Genomic DNA, 17,601 nt, shown 5'->3' with positions numbered 1-17,601 from the left:
CCAACATAACAGCTGTAACAGATTTTCAGAATCCTCCAGTGCAATGAGGGTGTAAAACTGAGAATGAGAGCCCTGTTGAGTACAAGGGTAGGCAATATTTATACTCAGCAACCTTTGGATACATAGGTGTAAGGTCGCAACTGAAAGGCAGACTGTAATATTACAAGTGGAGAGCTGCAGAGCTGTAAACGGAAGGCCATTAGCGTTGCACAGGTTAAGGCACTCTGCAATGTGGTGAATGAATAGCAGTAAAATTCTGCAGTTTTGTTATTCAATCAGTCTGTTTTTATGAGATGAATCTGTTTTGCTATACCACAAGTCATTTGCAAGGAACATGCCTGATAGGCTCTTTGTTGAAAGAACAAAACCTGACGTGCATCGATGTTATAAATCTAACTATGCGGATATACATAATTTCCCCCAGGCACTTGCAGAGTTGCTTGGAATCTGAACTAACAGCTAGTATAATATTTGCACTGACAACTCCATCAGGGCTTGAACACATTGGCCAAGATTCATGCAGCTGAACATAGGCACATGGCTGAAGCTCTTAATTTGCAGGCATGGCTGCTGTAGTCTTTCTCTCCAGAGACAGAAAGAAACACACTCTGCTATGAGTAAGGTAAAACATCTTTTTCTCTTCAGTGACTCTGGTAATACTAGGATGTGTATAGGCATTTCAGTCTGGTTTCTAAAACTGGGGAGGGTAAATACGATCCATTGAGTCTGGTTAGTCTGTAGTCACTGTGTTCTACTTTGTATAGTTTTACGCTTGCACCAAATCAGTGTTTAAACCCATCACTCATATTTGGTGGTATTTTAGACTTCTTGCTCTAAACATCTGTTAAAGTTGCAAGGCAGCAAAAAACCAAAACCAAAAACTTTGAAACCAGTGAGTCAGATCTTAACTTAGTCTAAAACTTTGTGAGCTCCTTGAAATACCTCAAGCTTTACTGAAACTTAAAAGGCCCATTATACTATAATGTAAACAACATATTCTACGATGTAAGTCAGCTTCAGAGACTTCAAACTTTAACTGAAGTACCAGTCTGTACTTTTCCTTGCTTTACAGCTGCCACTTTCAGATGGAAAATATATCAAGACCTATGTGGTATTCCAGTCGGAATGTGCAGCTGTGCTGTAGGTCAGTAAATGCTGCATTTCATAGGTGAAATTTAAAAACAAAATTCATAGTGAAATTAATTGTTTACCTATAAGAAAAAACTGTTTAAATCTATTTAAAAGTGAGCAAGGAATTTCTTTACAGATGTTTTACTTAATCAGTTCACATATTTGGGACAAATCAGATAGATGACAAAGTATTTACTCCACAGCACTGAGATTACTTTGTTTTAGTGTGAACTTCCTAGAACAAAGGCATAACAGAATAACATAAACATGTCCTTCTATGGAGAATATCAACATAACATCAGACATTCCCAGCAGTGTCATTATCCACATTTACTAGTAACAGATATCAACAGATTTTTGATATTTTCTTTCTGCCAGAAGGCATATGTGTGGATAATAAGCAAAGTAAATTTACAACATTATTTTTTAATGAAGAATAAGGGAGACAAGGCATGTCCAAATAGCTTTTTTTTTCCCCCATTTTTTATCCCAACTAACTGCATTGATCTAGTCTCCTGCAAGGCTGCAGCTTTGGCTCTTTCTAATAGTGAGAGAGAGGGTGGGATGATAGGATGGCACCCAGGAGTTGTTTGTCTCTCTGGCTTGATGGACAGGTGCTTAGATGTCTAGATTATATTTTGTATGCCTAATATTTGGGCAGATAGGAGGAATTTTATCTGCAGCATTTCTATTTCATTACTGTGTCATTAACCATTTCATCAGGTAAGGACCTGACGCTTAGTCTGAAGCTCTAATACCGTCAGAGTTAGGGGTATGAATATGGCTCACCTAATGGAAAGAATAAGCAGTTCTGACTGAATCCAGTGCCTATAAGAAGGAATTGAGATGTTTCCTTTAGGACAGCTGCTTCACTTCAATACAAGCTAAGTGTTCAGTTTAGTGGCAGGCTTATTTTTCAGAAGTTTTCCACGTTTACCAGAAGTTATGTCCATAGTAGCTCAGAGTGATGTAAAACATGACAAAATCGAATTATTAAATTGCCATATGGCATTCATTCTTTCTACCTGAAACTAGGCAGGACATTAAAATAACATTCAAAAGACATAAATCTGGATAGTGAACTGCATCTTAAAACTCCAGGTTCCCTCTAAGGGAGATAAAACAAAATCCAAACTGTGAAATTCCAGTATTTCACAAGTGAATGAAAAGTCCCACTTCCCATAAACAGAATGTACAGTAATCAAATTTGACTACTCTATAAAGCTGTATGGTACCAAAATCTCATTATTTCAGCTGCCCTAGATAAAAACCTTTTTAACTCAAGCAAGATTCCAAGACATTAACATGTTTAATGTAATAATAAAAAGGCATGTGAGAACGGTTTTACTAAAGTAACATTCCAGTGATTTGCTAAAATATAAAAGCAATCAGGAGAAAAATCACTGGTTAAGCAGTTAAATTAACATTTCATTATTTTTAATTGAGTGAAATAGCACTACACTATGTGCAATATTTTATGCAATTTCAATAAAGGCAAATCAACTGTAACTAATTTGAATGCTTTATTAAAGCATACTTCAATCTTCAAGTGTGAATTATTGTGGATAATTAAGTGTACTACTGTACCATATAGCTTCGCAAATTGAGCCACTTCAGTGTGCCGGAGATCAATGAAGTATTAATAAAATAATTGCTCCCTCTTTAGCATCCCAATAGACATATAAATGTATGTTTTAACACCATGTAGTTCTACTAACTGTCTGGGAATATTTCTGGTTCTTTGTGGCTTACTTTACAATTTTGCTCAACTGAGTACATTGCAAAAATTTTATTTCTTCTTTTTAATGTCTATGTATATTCAACAATTATGAAATATATTGAACAGGCCATGTTAAAAAAACAACCAAACAAACAAAACCCCCAAAATATTCTCTTAGGAAAAATGCATTAGAAATGTTCATGATAGAAGGAAAATTAATTGGGTCAAGCCCAAGACTCACTGACTATGCTAATAAATAAAAATCACCAGGAATCATTTCCTGGCCCTCAAATCAAGTATGACCTGACTGTTGCCACCCTTTTACTCTTAGACTTTTGTTTAAACTTTTTTACTCCCCTTCCCTCTTCCAAGCAGGCTGGCTGCAGGATGGCGAACTGGCATGCGCTAATCCCAAGGTGTGCCCAGCCAGGTGTCATTCAGAGAAATGTTAGTTGGCGTGAGCCAAAAACACACTGCAGTTAGTGTTAGCAACTTAAAAGCATAGCTAAATGCATACCAGCGCTTGGGCTTGTGTATAGGCCCTCCCCAAGCTCTACCCAAGTAATTAGTATAGATGAAACTAGAGGGAGCATTACCACTGAATTCAGCAACTTCAGCCGTCTTTCCCTTTCCTCAGTACTTTCTCCTTGGGTCTTGCTAAATGATTATACTTTGTATGGCTGGTATCCCTTTTTCTTTTAAGCTTTCTTCACCTTTATTCCAGGGCTTCTTTATATTTTCCTAAACCTTGATTTCCTAGCTATCACTCTAAATAAACATCTTTTAAAAGATGCCAGAAAGGTACTTAAGAATATATCTGACTTGACGGGGAATGAGGACACTATCAGGAAATCACCACTGGGGCAAGTATTTCAAAGATGTCAAAAGGTAGCCAACTTACATTATAAAAATAAGTAAGATAGTAATATTTCATTAACAATTTAATTTTTCTTTATTTTCCTTTCGAGTCGAACTGATGTTGGCATACATGAAGACCAGTATTTGATGCCTTTTCAAAGATCATTACATGAACATCTTATTGCAATGGAATTTTGTTCTGTGGTCGATGATTATTTTATATTATTTTATATTCAGGTTATTTTATGTTCAGAATATAAATATATTATAAATATATTACAAAATAGATAAATATTTTATATTCAGAATATATTCAGAGATGCAGGATTTTTTTTGTTTTGCTGCTGTTGTTATTGTGGTTTTGGTTTTTGTTGTTTTTTTTTTCCCAGGGAACATCCTAGATGGGGAGCATCCAACACAGCCTTGGCTAGGTGGCTTCCACCAGCCTATGAAGATGGACTCAGCCAACCTCGAGGATGGGATCCCAGTGTCCGATACAATGGAGTCCAGCTACCCTTGGTTAGAAAGTGCACCACGAGATCATTTGAAATACGTCCGCTGGGCTATAACCATACCCAGACCTCCACTGGCATCAGTAAATCAAATAGCAAAAGAAGCCGTTGAGCTCAGTTAAGAAGCCGCTAGCTTTGCGAGAGCATAAGTTCAGTCAGTCAAACAGCGAGAGGTCCCCTGCACCTGGGCTGGGGTAAGCCCAAGGAGCAGTGCAGGGGGGCACTGACTGCCTGGGGGGCAGCGCTGCCGAAAAGCACCGTGGTGGAGAGCAGGCAGGGCACGCACCAGCCGCGTGCCTGGCCTGGCTTGCACCAGGCGCAGGACAGCCAGCAGACCTGGGGGGATGATTGCTCAGCCTAGAGAAAAGACGGTGCAGGGTGGATCTAATCACAGCCCTCCCATGCTGAGAAGGCATGGAAGGTTATAGAGAAGAGGGAGGTCTTCACAAGGATGCACACTGACATGGCAAGAGGCAATGGTCACAAGCTGCTCCAGGGGAAATTTTGTCTTGATGCAGGAAAAAAAACGTGTTGTGAGAAAAATTAAATGTCGAAATAGGCTGCCTAGACAACTGCTGGAATATCCCTCCCGGGAAATACCCAGGACCTGGCTTGATGGGGCTCTGAATAACCTAATCCTTGCTTTCAACAGAAAGCTGCACTATGTGGTCTCCAGAGTTTCCTTCCAGCCTAAAATTTCTGGGGATTTTATGATTCTTTGTTTCAATAATGGTGCCTTTATTCAGGGAAGGAGAAAGGGGAAAACAGGGCTGGGTACTAACTAAATAAATGTAAAGCACATAGATGTGCTAGCATGTGTATGTCTGTACGCATGTATACTGTTTTTCCTAGATTAGTGTACCTTAATTGAACAAGTATTGCTCTCAAATCATAACTTCATTTTTTAGATAGACCAAGATAGACCATGAGCTAAGAAGGCATTGCAATATTTATAGATTTTAGCAGCTTATATACTTAAAAAATAACAGAGCTGCTGTAGAGAGAAGTTTGAACAAAAAATATTTGTATAGAGGACTGGGTGAAAAATTCACCAGTGCAGTGTGCAATGATTTGGGCTGGATTTACTATTTCTGGTTTGTCATCATTGCTTTGAAACCTGACTTTTAATGGATTCAAAGTCTTGTTATTTTAACCACCATATGTTTAAGAAGGATGAGCAAGAGAATTTAGTGTTAATGTCACCTGCAACTCATGTTATTAATTAAATAACATTGTCTCTAAGCTGCACAATTTAGCACTTAAAGATGAAAACCTGACATTTACACAGGTAAATTTCCAGTAGATGGTACAAACTGCCTTTTTTAGTAGATAGTACAAACTGCCTTTTTCTACATTTATTAGGGTACATTAGGGTAAAACACACTAAAACAAAACTACATGAGTGCACCGAATCTGATCATATCTGACCATCAGCAAGGTTCTCTGCTTTATTTTGAAGTAAGATAGGATAAACCTAGTGCCATAGATGTTTTTCCTCATTTACATAATTCTTTTTTTATACTTTTATCTATCCAAGTCTACCCTTTAAAAAGCAACACGCAAATAATGTGAAAGTGAGACATATATGTGAGGATTATTATAAAGCAATATTAGAACACAGCGTAGCTGTGCAAGTTAGCAGTGATGAGAAAATCTTACTAACTGCAAGGAAAAAAAGTTTGTGCTTTGTGGCCACCAAAGCTGTTAAAATACTGATATAAGGACTTGTATCTCTTGCATGTATCTCTGCTCTTGACTATTTCAATATAAAGCCTGATGTTCCTAACAAGTCCCATGTTGCCTCTTGTCCTCACCAATTCTATTTAACTACACCTGCTTTATACATTCATTACATAGCCCTTATATTTATTACAGACTCCGTGACTCTATTTCATGTGCTGCCCTTTCAATTGCTTGACTTCTAAGGCATCTACTGTATGTGAGGGAATATTTTGCAGCATGAGGGAGGAATCTGTGAATAATAACAATACACTAATCATCACAAACTGAGTGCTGATTTTGCTCTGATGGTTTTGCTTGGTTATTAGAATAGGCTGGACATGTAGCATAGATGTCTCCATGTGTTCCCCCTCAGAGCATCTATATCTCTATGCAGCTTTCACAGAAGTGCCTCAGAAATATGTTTTGGCTTCTCCCTGCCTGCGAAAATGAATCAGAGCTTTCAGCTACCATATATTTGCAACCTAGCTCGTCTCCTGGGCTGCATAAGCTGCTCCATTTATGTACGGAGCAGCTCAGAGCCTCTGTGTATCCACAGTGATTTGAGGTTGCCCAGCAAACAGAATCCATTTGTAAAAGGAGCATAAAACAGAATAAACAGAAAGAAAACTTTTCGACAATCTAAAAGAAATGTGCGGTTTTCAAAATTCTCTGGAAAGGAACAGATCAAAGATACACCACTCATTTGGCAAATATATATAAAAACTTAGCTGAAACATCTTTGAATCTGCTTCTGGCACTGGTATCCCAGCTCCTGAACAGAAATAAGACTCTGTCAGAAGTTGGGTTTTTTGTTGTTGTTGGGGTTTTTTTGGGGGGTTGTTTTTAAGCAAACCATTAAAAGCACTCTATAACATAAAGTATTCTAAGGAAAAAAAAATATAGCTTTTATCACTGTTCCCCTGGTTTTTAGTGTTTTATCATTTTGTGAGAAGTAAATACTACTTTGCACTCAAGGTAAATTAGCTCTCTTCCCAGGTTCGTGAAGTGACAAGAAAAATTATTCACACATCTAATGAGGCTGTTACTGAAGACAATCTGTATTCTGATATTATTGTGGTGTGGGGACAATACATAGACCATGACATTGCATTCACACCCCAGAGCACAAGCAGAACCACGTTCCTAACTGGAATGGAGTGCCAGATGACATGTGAAAAACAAAATCCATGTTTTCCAATAAAGGTAAGGTTCTAAATTAATTTCTTCAAGAGAAATTCCAGGCTTTAAACAGGTGAATACAGTAAAACACATTAGTGACACACACACACTGAAATAATTATAAAAAAAATTGATAGATCGTCTAGAGATATTAGAGCAGACAACGAGAGAAAAATTGAAACCCAATGCAACTATTAAATGAAACAGATGGATATTTAAATTGTTTTGTAGAGATATCTGTTAGGTACTTAGTACAAACATCAAATTTTTCTACCTCTCAGGTTTATGTTGCAGAGAAACCTTATTAATCCCCCCCAGTGTTATTGTTCTCATGCTTCAAGGTTTTGAGTTCCATCAGGGAAAATAGGGAAGTAGTCATAAATAATTCTGGTTTTAAATTGCCAGCCAGATAAAGTGAAAGGATCTTAACTTTACTCAGTGAAAGCAAAGATATTTCCAGCACCTAATGCAAACTTTTGAAGTGAGCTATCTTTTCAATGTATGTATAAAATGATCTTCAGGGAGTTGCTCAAATTTACATACACCACCTCCTTGCTTTGAGTAGATGGAAAACATGAATTCAAAGCTTGTTAGAAGGTTAGAAGAAACATAAATTGGTATAAATATAGGATCTTATATTCTTCTCTGATTAATTTAAAAGTATAGTCATTCTTTCACTCAAAAAATTAAGTAGCAAAGCCAAACCACTTTTTTGTTTCTCAAAGCGCAGTCTGTCCATCGCACGTTACAGGAGAGCCCCATGTCCATTACAGCCCTTGGACTGATGCCCCCATCTCTGCCCAGAGCAACCTAAATTATTTTCCTTAGGGTTGGAGCTTGATTACTGACTAGCTTCTCTATACACTGAAGCCAGTGTAGGGAATAAGTTCCATCCTGATAGAAAACTCCTTTCCCTAGAAAACTGTAATTGATAAGTATGCCACAGTCTCCTCTTGCCTTAAATGTCTCATTCGACTTCCACTGAACATAAAGGAAAATATTCTGCTAACTGTAATGCAAAATGAAAGAAGCTGCACACATTACCATGCCATATACCCACAAATGCACCCTTCAGTGCTCTAAACACGGGACATATTTTGGATTTCTGTCTTAGAGCCGTGAAGAGATTCATCACAGAGCATGTTTCAAGGATGATCTTGAAAGCAAGTTTCTTGTACTAAATCTAGCACTGAATGTAGCCTAGGAGCTGCTCCTGCTCAGCAGTATAGCCTAGCAGGGGAACGGGGTCAAGGCATACCCATGGCTACCTTTGGGACTGCTAGTGTCTAATACTCAGAATGGCCATGCGGGGGACATGCAAAGAAATTAAGACACAAACCTGTAAGTATTAGATAAGTTTCCCAACTTGTGCATTCATTACTTGATCACAGTCCCATGAATCTTTCAGCTCCATTTTGTTATTTTTCTGTTATTCACAGCTTAAAGAGGGACAGGTATGAAGATGGTTGTCTTTTTGCTATACTGTGTCTATTGTGACTGTTTTTGTCAAAGGCAAAGAATAGGCACTGTATGAAAAAAAAAAAGGAGGGGGCTTGTAGTTACTACTGTGACCAGGGGAACTATTTTTTGAACACTGAAACAAAATGCTATTTCCCTCTAGAACTGATTTTCTTGCTGAAATCTTAAGTAAAGTTAATCTCCACCTATTATATATTTGGAAAACAGCCAGTTAGTTTTATACATTCATTTTGTGTATGAAGAAACTGTGGCTGGTTTCCAAAGACAGTGAAATCAATAGCGTATTATCCACCAATGTAAACATAGAGGCTGCAGTTTGCACTTTTACTGTGTTCCCAGAACAGCGGCACCCAAGGGAGAATGCACTCACGGAAAAGGACAACCGTGCTTAGAGCTACATGCCCTCTCTGGGGGTTTCACTGGGGAAAGGGAGCTCCTGACTGTACAGGTTAGGGAAGCTGTCTGGAAAATGTTCCGAGTGAGTGCAATTCAATGAAGGATTGAAAGCTGCGGTAGTGCATTAATATTAATAACAAGTGTAGGTAAATGACTCATACGTTAGCAGGAACCATTATGATTTTCTATTCTGGACATTTTCACAATAAAGGCTATAGAATTTCACCCGGTGATTCTCATATTGAGCCTATAGCTTCTGGTAGAGCCTGAACATCCTTTTTCTATATCTTTTCAGAATCCCATAATATGGAAAAAAAAAAACAGAAAAAATCACTAGCTTTAGTTTATACTTCTTTTACAGCAGCCTGACACATGGAACAGGGTTGCGGAGATAACCTGTCATTCCTCAGATGATTATTTCAGGTTAGGGCTGAGACATAATGAGGCATTAGAAAGACTTTCATAGGACAGCTACTGACTTTATTCAGTATTAATTACATTGCTGACAATAAGTTAGACACGGCACACAGACATAGTAAGATACAATCCCGAAAATCTTTCAGACAGTTAGTTTAGATATAAAAAGGCGGAAAAGAAACAGAGCCCCAGAAAAGTGAGGTGATTTGCAGACGGTGACACTTACCATGACAGATTACTGTCTCAGCTACAAATGGACCAGTCTGTGCATGCTCAGCAACCAGAAAAGTGCCTTTTTCTTCTGTGTTTCAGAGATAGCAGCTCACTGTCAGATGGGGTCATTGACTCTCCTCTGAGTTTCATGTCCACAAATAAACATTCATGTTTTCCTTATTGGCAAACTTTCATAGGCCGTAAGCTAGGTTTTCTTTTAAGTCTACAGCAAAAATCCTTTTACAAGGTCATTTCCCACAGAACAAATTCACAATAAGAAAGACTTTCCTTTAACTGAAATAACAGTATAGACATTGTAGTACACTGAAACAATTAGTGCCTTTCATTTTTCTACACATAAAAGAATTTCACCATAAACAGGTTTGACCATGCATATATAATAACAGTTTAAATCAACATGCAGCTATACTACGAAAACTATTGTAGCCAGAGAGGGTTTTGTTGGAGTTTTTTTCCTCTAGAATTATGCAAGGCAGAGAAAAAATTGATATGGATATTCTTCATTAGTTTTGGAGGAAAATGTGATTCTGTCCCCATTTCAGCAGAAGAGGGTCTTTTTTTTTTCCTCATATTATTTTTGATGTCATTTTAATAATAACGTAAGAAACCTCTCATTTGCACATTCAGCTGCTGGCTGCACGCTGCTTATCCCATGAAAAGGGAAAGGACTGCATTATGCAGTTCTGCCAGCCCCTTAACGTTCATTACTGCTGTTTTTCTCCATTGGGGCCCAGAACGGTTTGAATTGAAATTGCAGAGGCAGTTAACTAAATATTATTCAGTATGAACTTCATTCACTGTTGATATGTTTTGTTGTGACCTCGCTGTTTAACAGCTTAAAGGCAGTTCATGCATTTTTTCCCAGCGATACCTGAATTCTTCCAGGCTTTCCTGCTAACTAGAAGCAGGAGGCACTCAAACACATACAATGCTGTGGCAGGTATTTGTAGTATGAGAAGAGCTTCTTGCTTACATTACCAGCTGAAAGGAAAAAGAAGCCACACTAATAGCAAGAGACTTAATAATAGAGACAAATACTAAATAGAAAACCCAAGGCAGAGAAATTACTGATTTCAGCAATCAGTGAAAAAAAGAAAAAGGAAAAGAAATTACATACTTCCTTCAGAAATAACCTGCTTTGGTTTGCTAAAGCCTAACTAGTAAGGAAATATTGGTATAATTTCTTTATGAGACAAAACTTGAAAACCAAATGAAACCCTTTCTTAACTTAAATGCTTTATTGGTATCAATTCCTACTGCCATGAGTTCTCAGTAGTAAGAAAATTTTACCTGATATAATAAATGAGGTAATGAGGTTATTATATGAAGCTCTTGAATTCCTTTCCAAACCTGCCTTGTTACTTTTACCTCCAATTTAATGACTAATTTATCTTCACAGACTGGTCTCTGTATTATTAGAAACATGAAGAAGAAATTACAACATTTTATATAACACCTGCAGTATTCACTGTCTTCTGCCAAAGAATTTTCAAAAATGACAAGCAAGGAGATAGAATATAAATAAAAAAGGTTAGCTCAGGTGTCTGTACAAAACATTTACTTTCTCTTAGTCAAATGTTTGAAGATTTTTTTTCCTAGGATATTTCAGCAGCAGTAAGTGTTATCTGTTCCTATTTCATGTTGGTCAATTGAAAAGAAAACCCCAGCATTATATTCCCTGAAACTCAGACTCCATGATTTTTATAACATTTTTAATTGAGGTTAATCTTTTTTAAACTCTTGGAACTGAAATGCTGTTATGGCTAGTTGATGCTGCACAATGCAGTACTGTTAGAATTTGGAAATAATGCACTTTTCAGAAAAACAGAGTTCATAAAGCCAAATGTGCATTAGAAAACAGAGATAGATTTTAAGTATTTTGAAACCTGGCAGTTTTTGGTTTAGTGATGAACTCTATTCTTTGAAATAGAATTGATGTTCTGAGCTTCCCTTTTGGTTATCCTACAATGTGAATAAAACCTTTCTCTCTCTTCCTTTCTATCCGCCTCCAAGATCTCTGCTGCCCTCCCCACATCTGTTAAGTTATTCACGCACCATTTTCGGTGCTCTCCTGTGGCAAAACTTCTAGCTGTCTGGTTTGAGCTGTATTTTCCCCTAAGACCCTTCCTATACCCCAAGATCCAATTTGATAATTCCCACATGTTTCTCCCATGCCCTTTACCTATATTTGGAGTAGCTGACTGTGCGACAGGTTGGTTCAGACTATATGAATGCTGACTATCCAGCATCCACGCAAATGTTGGATCACCATTTGTCCTCAGTCTCTTGGCTATGTGTGGGTCAAATGGATAAAGGACTGGGAAGTCTTTCATTTGGCAAAGGCTATATTCAGCCTTTGCTTTTTATAAAGACAGTCAGAATTTAATACTTGTAAGAAAGACAGCTGTCGCTGTAAAATAATGTGGGGGAAGGATTGTGGGGGACTGGCAGAAAGCAGAGTGAATAATTACATATGCCTCTTTTAATTAGGAAACTGGATTAAAATTAGGTATCGAAACAAAGCTTTTACAGCATGCTGCTGCGTACATTGCAACTCCTCATTACGTTTTTATGTATACACGTAAAATTACTGTTTCACTTGGTGTTCCATAGAACATAATTTGACCATATGTTCACATCTTCACTGTGATACATTTCATGATGAATTTTGATTGTGAAGCCAGGCCAATTTAGGTGTAGATCTATGCAAAAGACGTTACATCAGTAGCTTGCTCTTATGACAGAGTAAAGGTTTTGGGTTTTATTTCTATCTTTGTTTAAAAAGGGTTAAGTCATGTTTTTGCTTAAATCTAAAGGAAAACAATCTCTTTAGATTTAGAATTCTTCTAGGTTTAGGATATGTCACTCCAGTAGATGAGATCTGAACAACTGAAAACTGAGACAGAATATGGAAATATTTACACACGCCTTAATTCAACATCCACAGCTGTTACCTTCACCTCAGAAAATACACATTTTTTTTTCATGCAGGTGACCACCAATGATACATTAATTGCAGGGATGGATTGCCTGCCCTTCTACCGCTCATCTCCTGCGTGCGGCACTGGTGATCATGGTGTTCTCTTTGGAAATCTATCAGCGCTAAATCCAAGACAACAGATCAATGGCTTAACTTCTTTCCTTGATGCTTCTACCGTCTATGGCAGTACCCCTGCTGTTGAAAGCAAACTGAGGAATTTAACAAGCAAAGAAGGCCTTCTTAGAGTAAACATTAAATATTATGACAACCATCGGGAATACCTGCCTTTTACAGACCAGATCCCATCACCTTGTGCACAGGACTTCAATGCGAGTGAAGGTGAGAGGATTGAATGCTTTACAGCCGGGGACAGCCGATCCAGCGAGGTCACATCTCTGGCAGCTATGCATACGTTGTGGCTGAGAGAGCACAACCGCCTGGCCAGAGCCCTCAAAAACATCAACGGCCACTGGACCACTGAGACAGTCTACCAAGAAGCACGAAAAATTGTTGGTGCTCTGCATCAGGTTGGCTGCTTATTTGCTTATCTACACATTGCAGTGAATATCTTAGAACAGAATCAATCACAAAACTTCAAATATATTTCTGTGAGTGGCTTTGGAGATGATGTTACCTTTTCTTTGCCACCTATTTCTGCGCTTCAAATTTGACATGTTCAAAGTGTGTTCTGTTTTCCGCTTTCCAGAATGCAATGTCTTTGTCCTTAGTTTGTCCAGACCCCTCAGTGCTTCAATTTTCATGGCAGTTTCTACTCTGCTTCATCTTTCTGCAAGCTTCTCTGGTGTCTGTTTTGTCTATTGAAGAGGCCCTTTCAGATGTAGTATTTTTGGTAAAGGAAACAATTAAGAAGTAATGTCGCTGAATTTATATAGTGTTCAAAATGTTTACTTTCTCATAGGAATTGTATAAATTAATATCTTCCCTGTGTAAAAATGCCCGTGAATTTCTGTATGATGCATTAATGCATAAATTTCAAGGATTACTCTTGATGGGAGATAGCAGGAGAAATAAATATGGGAAAACACAGAAGAAAAGAGTCCCTAAGAATGTTTATATTAGACCTGAGAATAGGAAAATCTATTTCTACTCAGTATTTTACCTTATTCTCCCCCCTCCCCCACCCCCAAGGTAGCTACGCAGGCTTTAACTTCTTTTTTTCCTCACAGTTCTGGAGTTCCGTATGGACAGCTTCTGGTCCTGCAGACCTTCATGGGACCCTATCATAAATGAAACAAAATAAAAACATTTAACAGGATTTCCTTTGCACAAAATATAATCTGCTTGCTCATAGTGTTAGAGGCATTCAAATCTGGATGGCGTCAGGACCCAGCAGGATTCCTCCAGTGCTAGCCTGATGGATGGGAGGATGTTGTGGCTCCCTGTCCTCAGGTCCAGCCAGTACAAGCCAAGCACTCATGCCCAGTAGGCACGCATGTGGGTGCACACACACACACACACACAGAGCAGGCCACTCCAACCAGCACACACCAAAAGCAGCGCCTTTGCTGGCACTCACACGAACATGAACAGCGCGGATGGCCCGACCCTTGTTCTCTGCAGCTGCTCGGGATTGAAGCCCATTAGTGAAGTGCGCACACAGGCAACACGGGGCTCTCTTGGACAGCCTGCACGGTGGCTGGCCCCAGAGCTGGTCCAGTTCACGATGCCCGGACCCACAAGCCCCTGAGGCTCAGAGTCCCACTAACTCTCTCTGTGGGTCCTCAAGTTTCTTATGCTGCCCATCATGTCTGGTCTGGCTGGAAACTCTCTAGTGATCTCACACGCACGCTCAGAGTAGAGAGTACAGCCACAGAGGGGGTAGTGAGAAAAAGGATAGCTCAAACTGCAGAGATTAAGCACAGGGCTCAGTCAGACGAGCACACTGATCAGCTAACTCTTCACACTCGGGTAGCCCCTTTTATCCCCTTTTCCCTCTATTTCCCCATGCTTTTTCCAGTCCACCTTGACCAAGTTCACCTTGACGCCTCCCGTTCCCCACCTTTAGTCCCTTCCCTGAGTACACCATAGTTTTTCACACATTCCCACAGTCCCCTTAAAACATCGCAAACGAAGTTCTTTTACACAGTTCCCACAAGTCCTCTCCTCCCTGCACCTCACAACAACTCCTACCCCTGCAGGCAACAGCCCCTTTAGCTTGCATGACGTCCGGGGAACAGTTTCTTTCATTGGCACATCTTGGTGGGTTTCTCACCTGAGCTCGGTGTCTGGCCACTCTCTCTGGTGGTCTCGGGGAAAGGATGATCCTGCAAGTCCATTTTCAATGGTTTGGTTATTCAGGTTGCTCCGCCTGACGTTGCTCCTCCGAGCCTCATCAGGGCCTTTGCGTTTGTGGAGATTCACTGTTAATCAGACAACCTGAGACATGGTGATTCCGCCTGTCTGTTACAATCCATAATACTGGATGAGCAATATCAGGACCAGAATAATCTGAAGGCTAGGGGACTTTCCTACATTTCCTGATTCTTACAAACAGATTTTTTTATTACCAAAAAGAACCTTTTTTGAAGATGAAGTGGGTAAGGCGGGTGGAAAATTTCACTATTCTGATAAAACACTTTTCCTTTCTTCTGCCACAACTTTTAGTCAGCAGAATATGCAGAATGTTTCATTTAGGAAATCACCCACGTTCTCTGGCATGTTGTTATTTGCACTTAAAGCCAGATAACTTCAGAAAAGTAACATACTTTATTTAATTGTATTTAGTCAGTCCTTTTGAAAAGTTTGGCTTTTTTTTGTATGTATGTATTTTAGTTACATTAACCATGTCAGCTCCTGTGCTGTAAGTGTGTTGTTTGCCTTAAAATAATGACACTGACAAGTCAGAATGGTCGTTAATACTTGTTAGGAGAAAAGTGCAAATCCAAAAGTAAGCTTCTGTGCATTCATACACTTCTGATTTACGTCCAGTAATATTATGGCCTGAAAGAAAATACTTTGTGCAAGGCAATACACTGAATCTGGGCTACTCATTATCTCTACGAGTATCACAGCCTAATGAGATTTGCCTATGGCTCATTAGAAATGTGTTTGAGTTATGTCTAGCTGGTTCAGAGACATTCATTCAAGAGAGATAATTGGAGAACCTCTATTAATGTGGTATGGTAACCAGCACGCTAATGACAGCTCTAGTTGAAGTTACCTTGAGATTTCCACTCTAAAATTTAGTTTCAGTTGCTACACTTTTCTAAAATTCTCTGAATGAATACTTTCAAGTGTAATTTTTGCCTGTGGGTGTGTAATTATAGAGAATTGAACAAAAAGCCTTCCCTTCTTTCTAGAATAAGGAGAATGGAAAAAGTCTCTCTCTAGACCATACTTTTCCTCCTAGGCGCTTTTTTGGCAGCATAAATATCTCTAGTGATAAGTGTTTAATAATAGAGACTTGACACAGTTACCAAACATAACAATTGACTGTTGATATCCTGGACAAAACAGATTTTTTGGTTGCATTGTAGGCATGTTTCACTGATAAGTAGTAGTTTATACAAGAGACACCAGCGGTTAACTCTCCCCTTGTATTTTACAGGAATGACACATGCTTAACTCTAAAGTATTAACAATGCAGTATACCAGGGTAAAAATACATACCCTGATTTACCTAGTGTTTTGCACAAAAAGACATTTTTTCATTGTCATTTACTAACTGAAATGAAACTATCTGCTTGTTTTGCTTATTCCTGTTCTGACCTGAGAAAACAGAATAAGGAGAATTAGGATTCCTCCTTTTAAGCTATTTGTAAGAAAATAGTTCAAATTTGTTTTCCTTTAAACAAAAAGTATAGACAAAACAGGAGAAAATGCTCAATTATGCAACTGCTACAGTCTTAACATTGCTATTTCATACATAAGCGGTTTGCAGGATGCAGTTGCATGCACATGTGCCGTTCCTCCCAGAGACCATTTCCCCTGATGTGCCTTTTGGATTGTGAAAGCCAGATGATGTGGCACTAGTCAGAGTGAAGCAGGAGTTTTGCAGATCAATCTGAATCAAATTCACTTTGATTTATTACAGTATCAGAGAACCATCTCTGAATTAATGGTGTTACTGCCAGTGGATCCCAACTGTAGCTGACAACTGCCTTTAGTTTTCAGTGTGTATATAGGTAGTTTTTTCACTTCCTTCTACATCTGCTTGTGTTCTCTGAATGTCTTGCATCCCTACTTCTCTGCCATGATCCAAGGGGTGGGTTGAAAGTGGATGTCTTCTGAGGCTGACATACTTTAACTTAACTACAATTATTGGGTTCAACATGGCTAACTTGGATGAAACTTGTTTGTGAAATTAGATGATTAGATAACTCCTCTCGGAGCTTAAACTCTATGAAATTATAAAAGATAAATAGATAAATAATAGATATTATAAAAGGGTATGTGTTGCATACTGATATAACTCATGTTTATAAAGAGTGTAGACCAGACTATTAACGGAACTATAATAAATAATAAACAATAAACAATTTATTAAAAATTGAACTATCATAAAATCACCCTTTACAGAAAAGTTTAGGACTTCAACATCATCTGTAAATCCTTTAATATCCACAGTGGGAACTTCAAACCAACTGTGCTCAGCACTTTAATGAATTAAACATCATTGTTATGTTTGGTTGTTCTCTATTATTTCTCCAATCTCTTCCAAGTGCAGGAGCTTCATTTAATTGGCTCTTCACTATCTCAGTGAGATACTATGCCTTTGCAGTTACCTCTGGCCAATGCCAAAGGCAAGTTGCACTTTTGGCCTTACTTATTCTTACGGTAGTTCACATATTTTTATATTCTCTCTTCCAGCCTTTTTTTTAATTTTCCTTTTCCATCCATTGTGCCCCATTCACACATACTTTGGAAAATGTTGAGGGGTTTTGGCAAGGAAAGTCTGCTGAACCTTATGAGAAGTAACATGAATTTCTGTATTTTTTGCACCTAATTTCAAA

The 17,601-nt window shown here is 38.5% G+C and overlaps 1 protein-coding gene across 1 annotated transcript in view; it reads left to right on the top strand.

The window, feature by feature from the left end:
- Positions 1–17,601, top strand: part of TPO (thyroid peroxidase) — a 42,039-nt gene that overhangs the window by 10,653 nt on the left and 13,785 nt on the right. The window contains exons 5-7 of the mRNA XM_075148023.1: positions 4,099–4,228; positions 6,940–7,146; positions 12,640–13,155. Of these exons, the coding sequence (XP_075004124.1) occupies positions 4,099–4,228; positions 6,940–7,146; positions 12,640–13,155 (853 nt within the window). The remainder of the gene's footprint in view (positions 1–4,098; positions 4,229–6,939; positions 7,147–12,639; positions 13,156–17,601) is intronic.

Source organism: Calonectris borealis, chromosome 3 (assembly GCF_964195595.1).
Source record: "Calonectris borealis chromosome 3, bCalBor7.hap1.2, whole genome shotgun sequence".
NCBI lineage: Eukaryota > Metazoa > Chordata > Aves > Procellariiformes > Procellariidae > Calonectris > Calonectris borealis.
The sequence above is the reverse complement of the archived record's forward strand: the minus strand, read 5'-3'. Positions and strand labels throughout refer to the sequence as shown.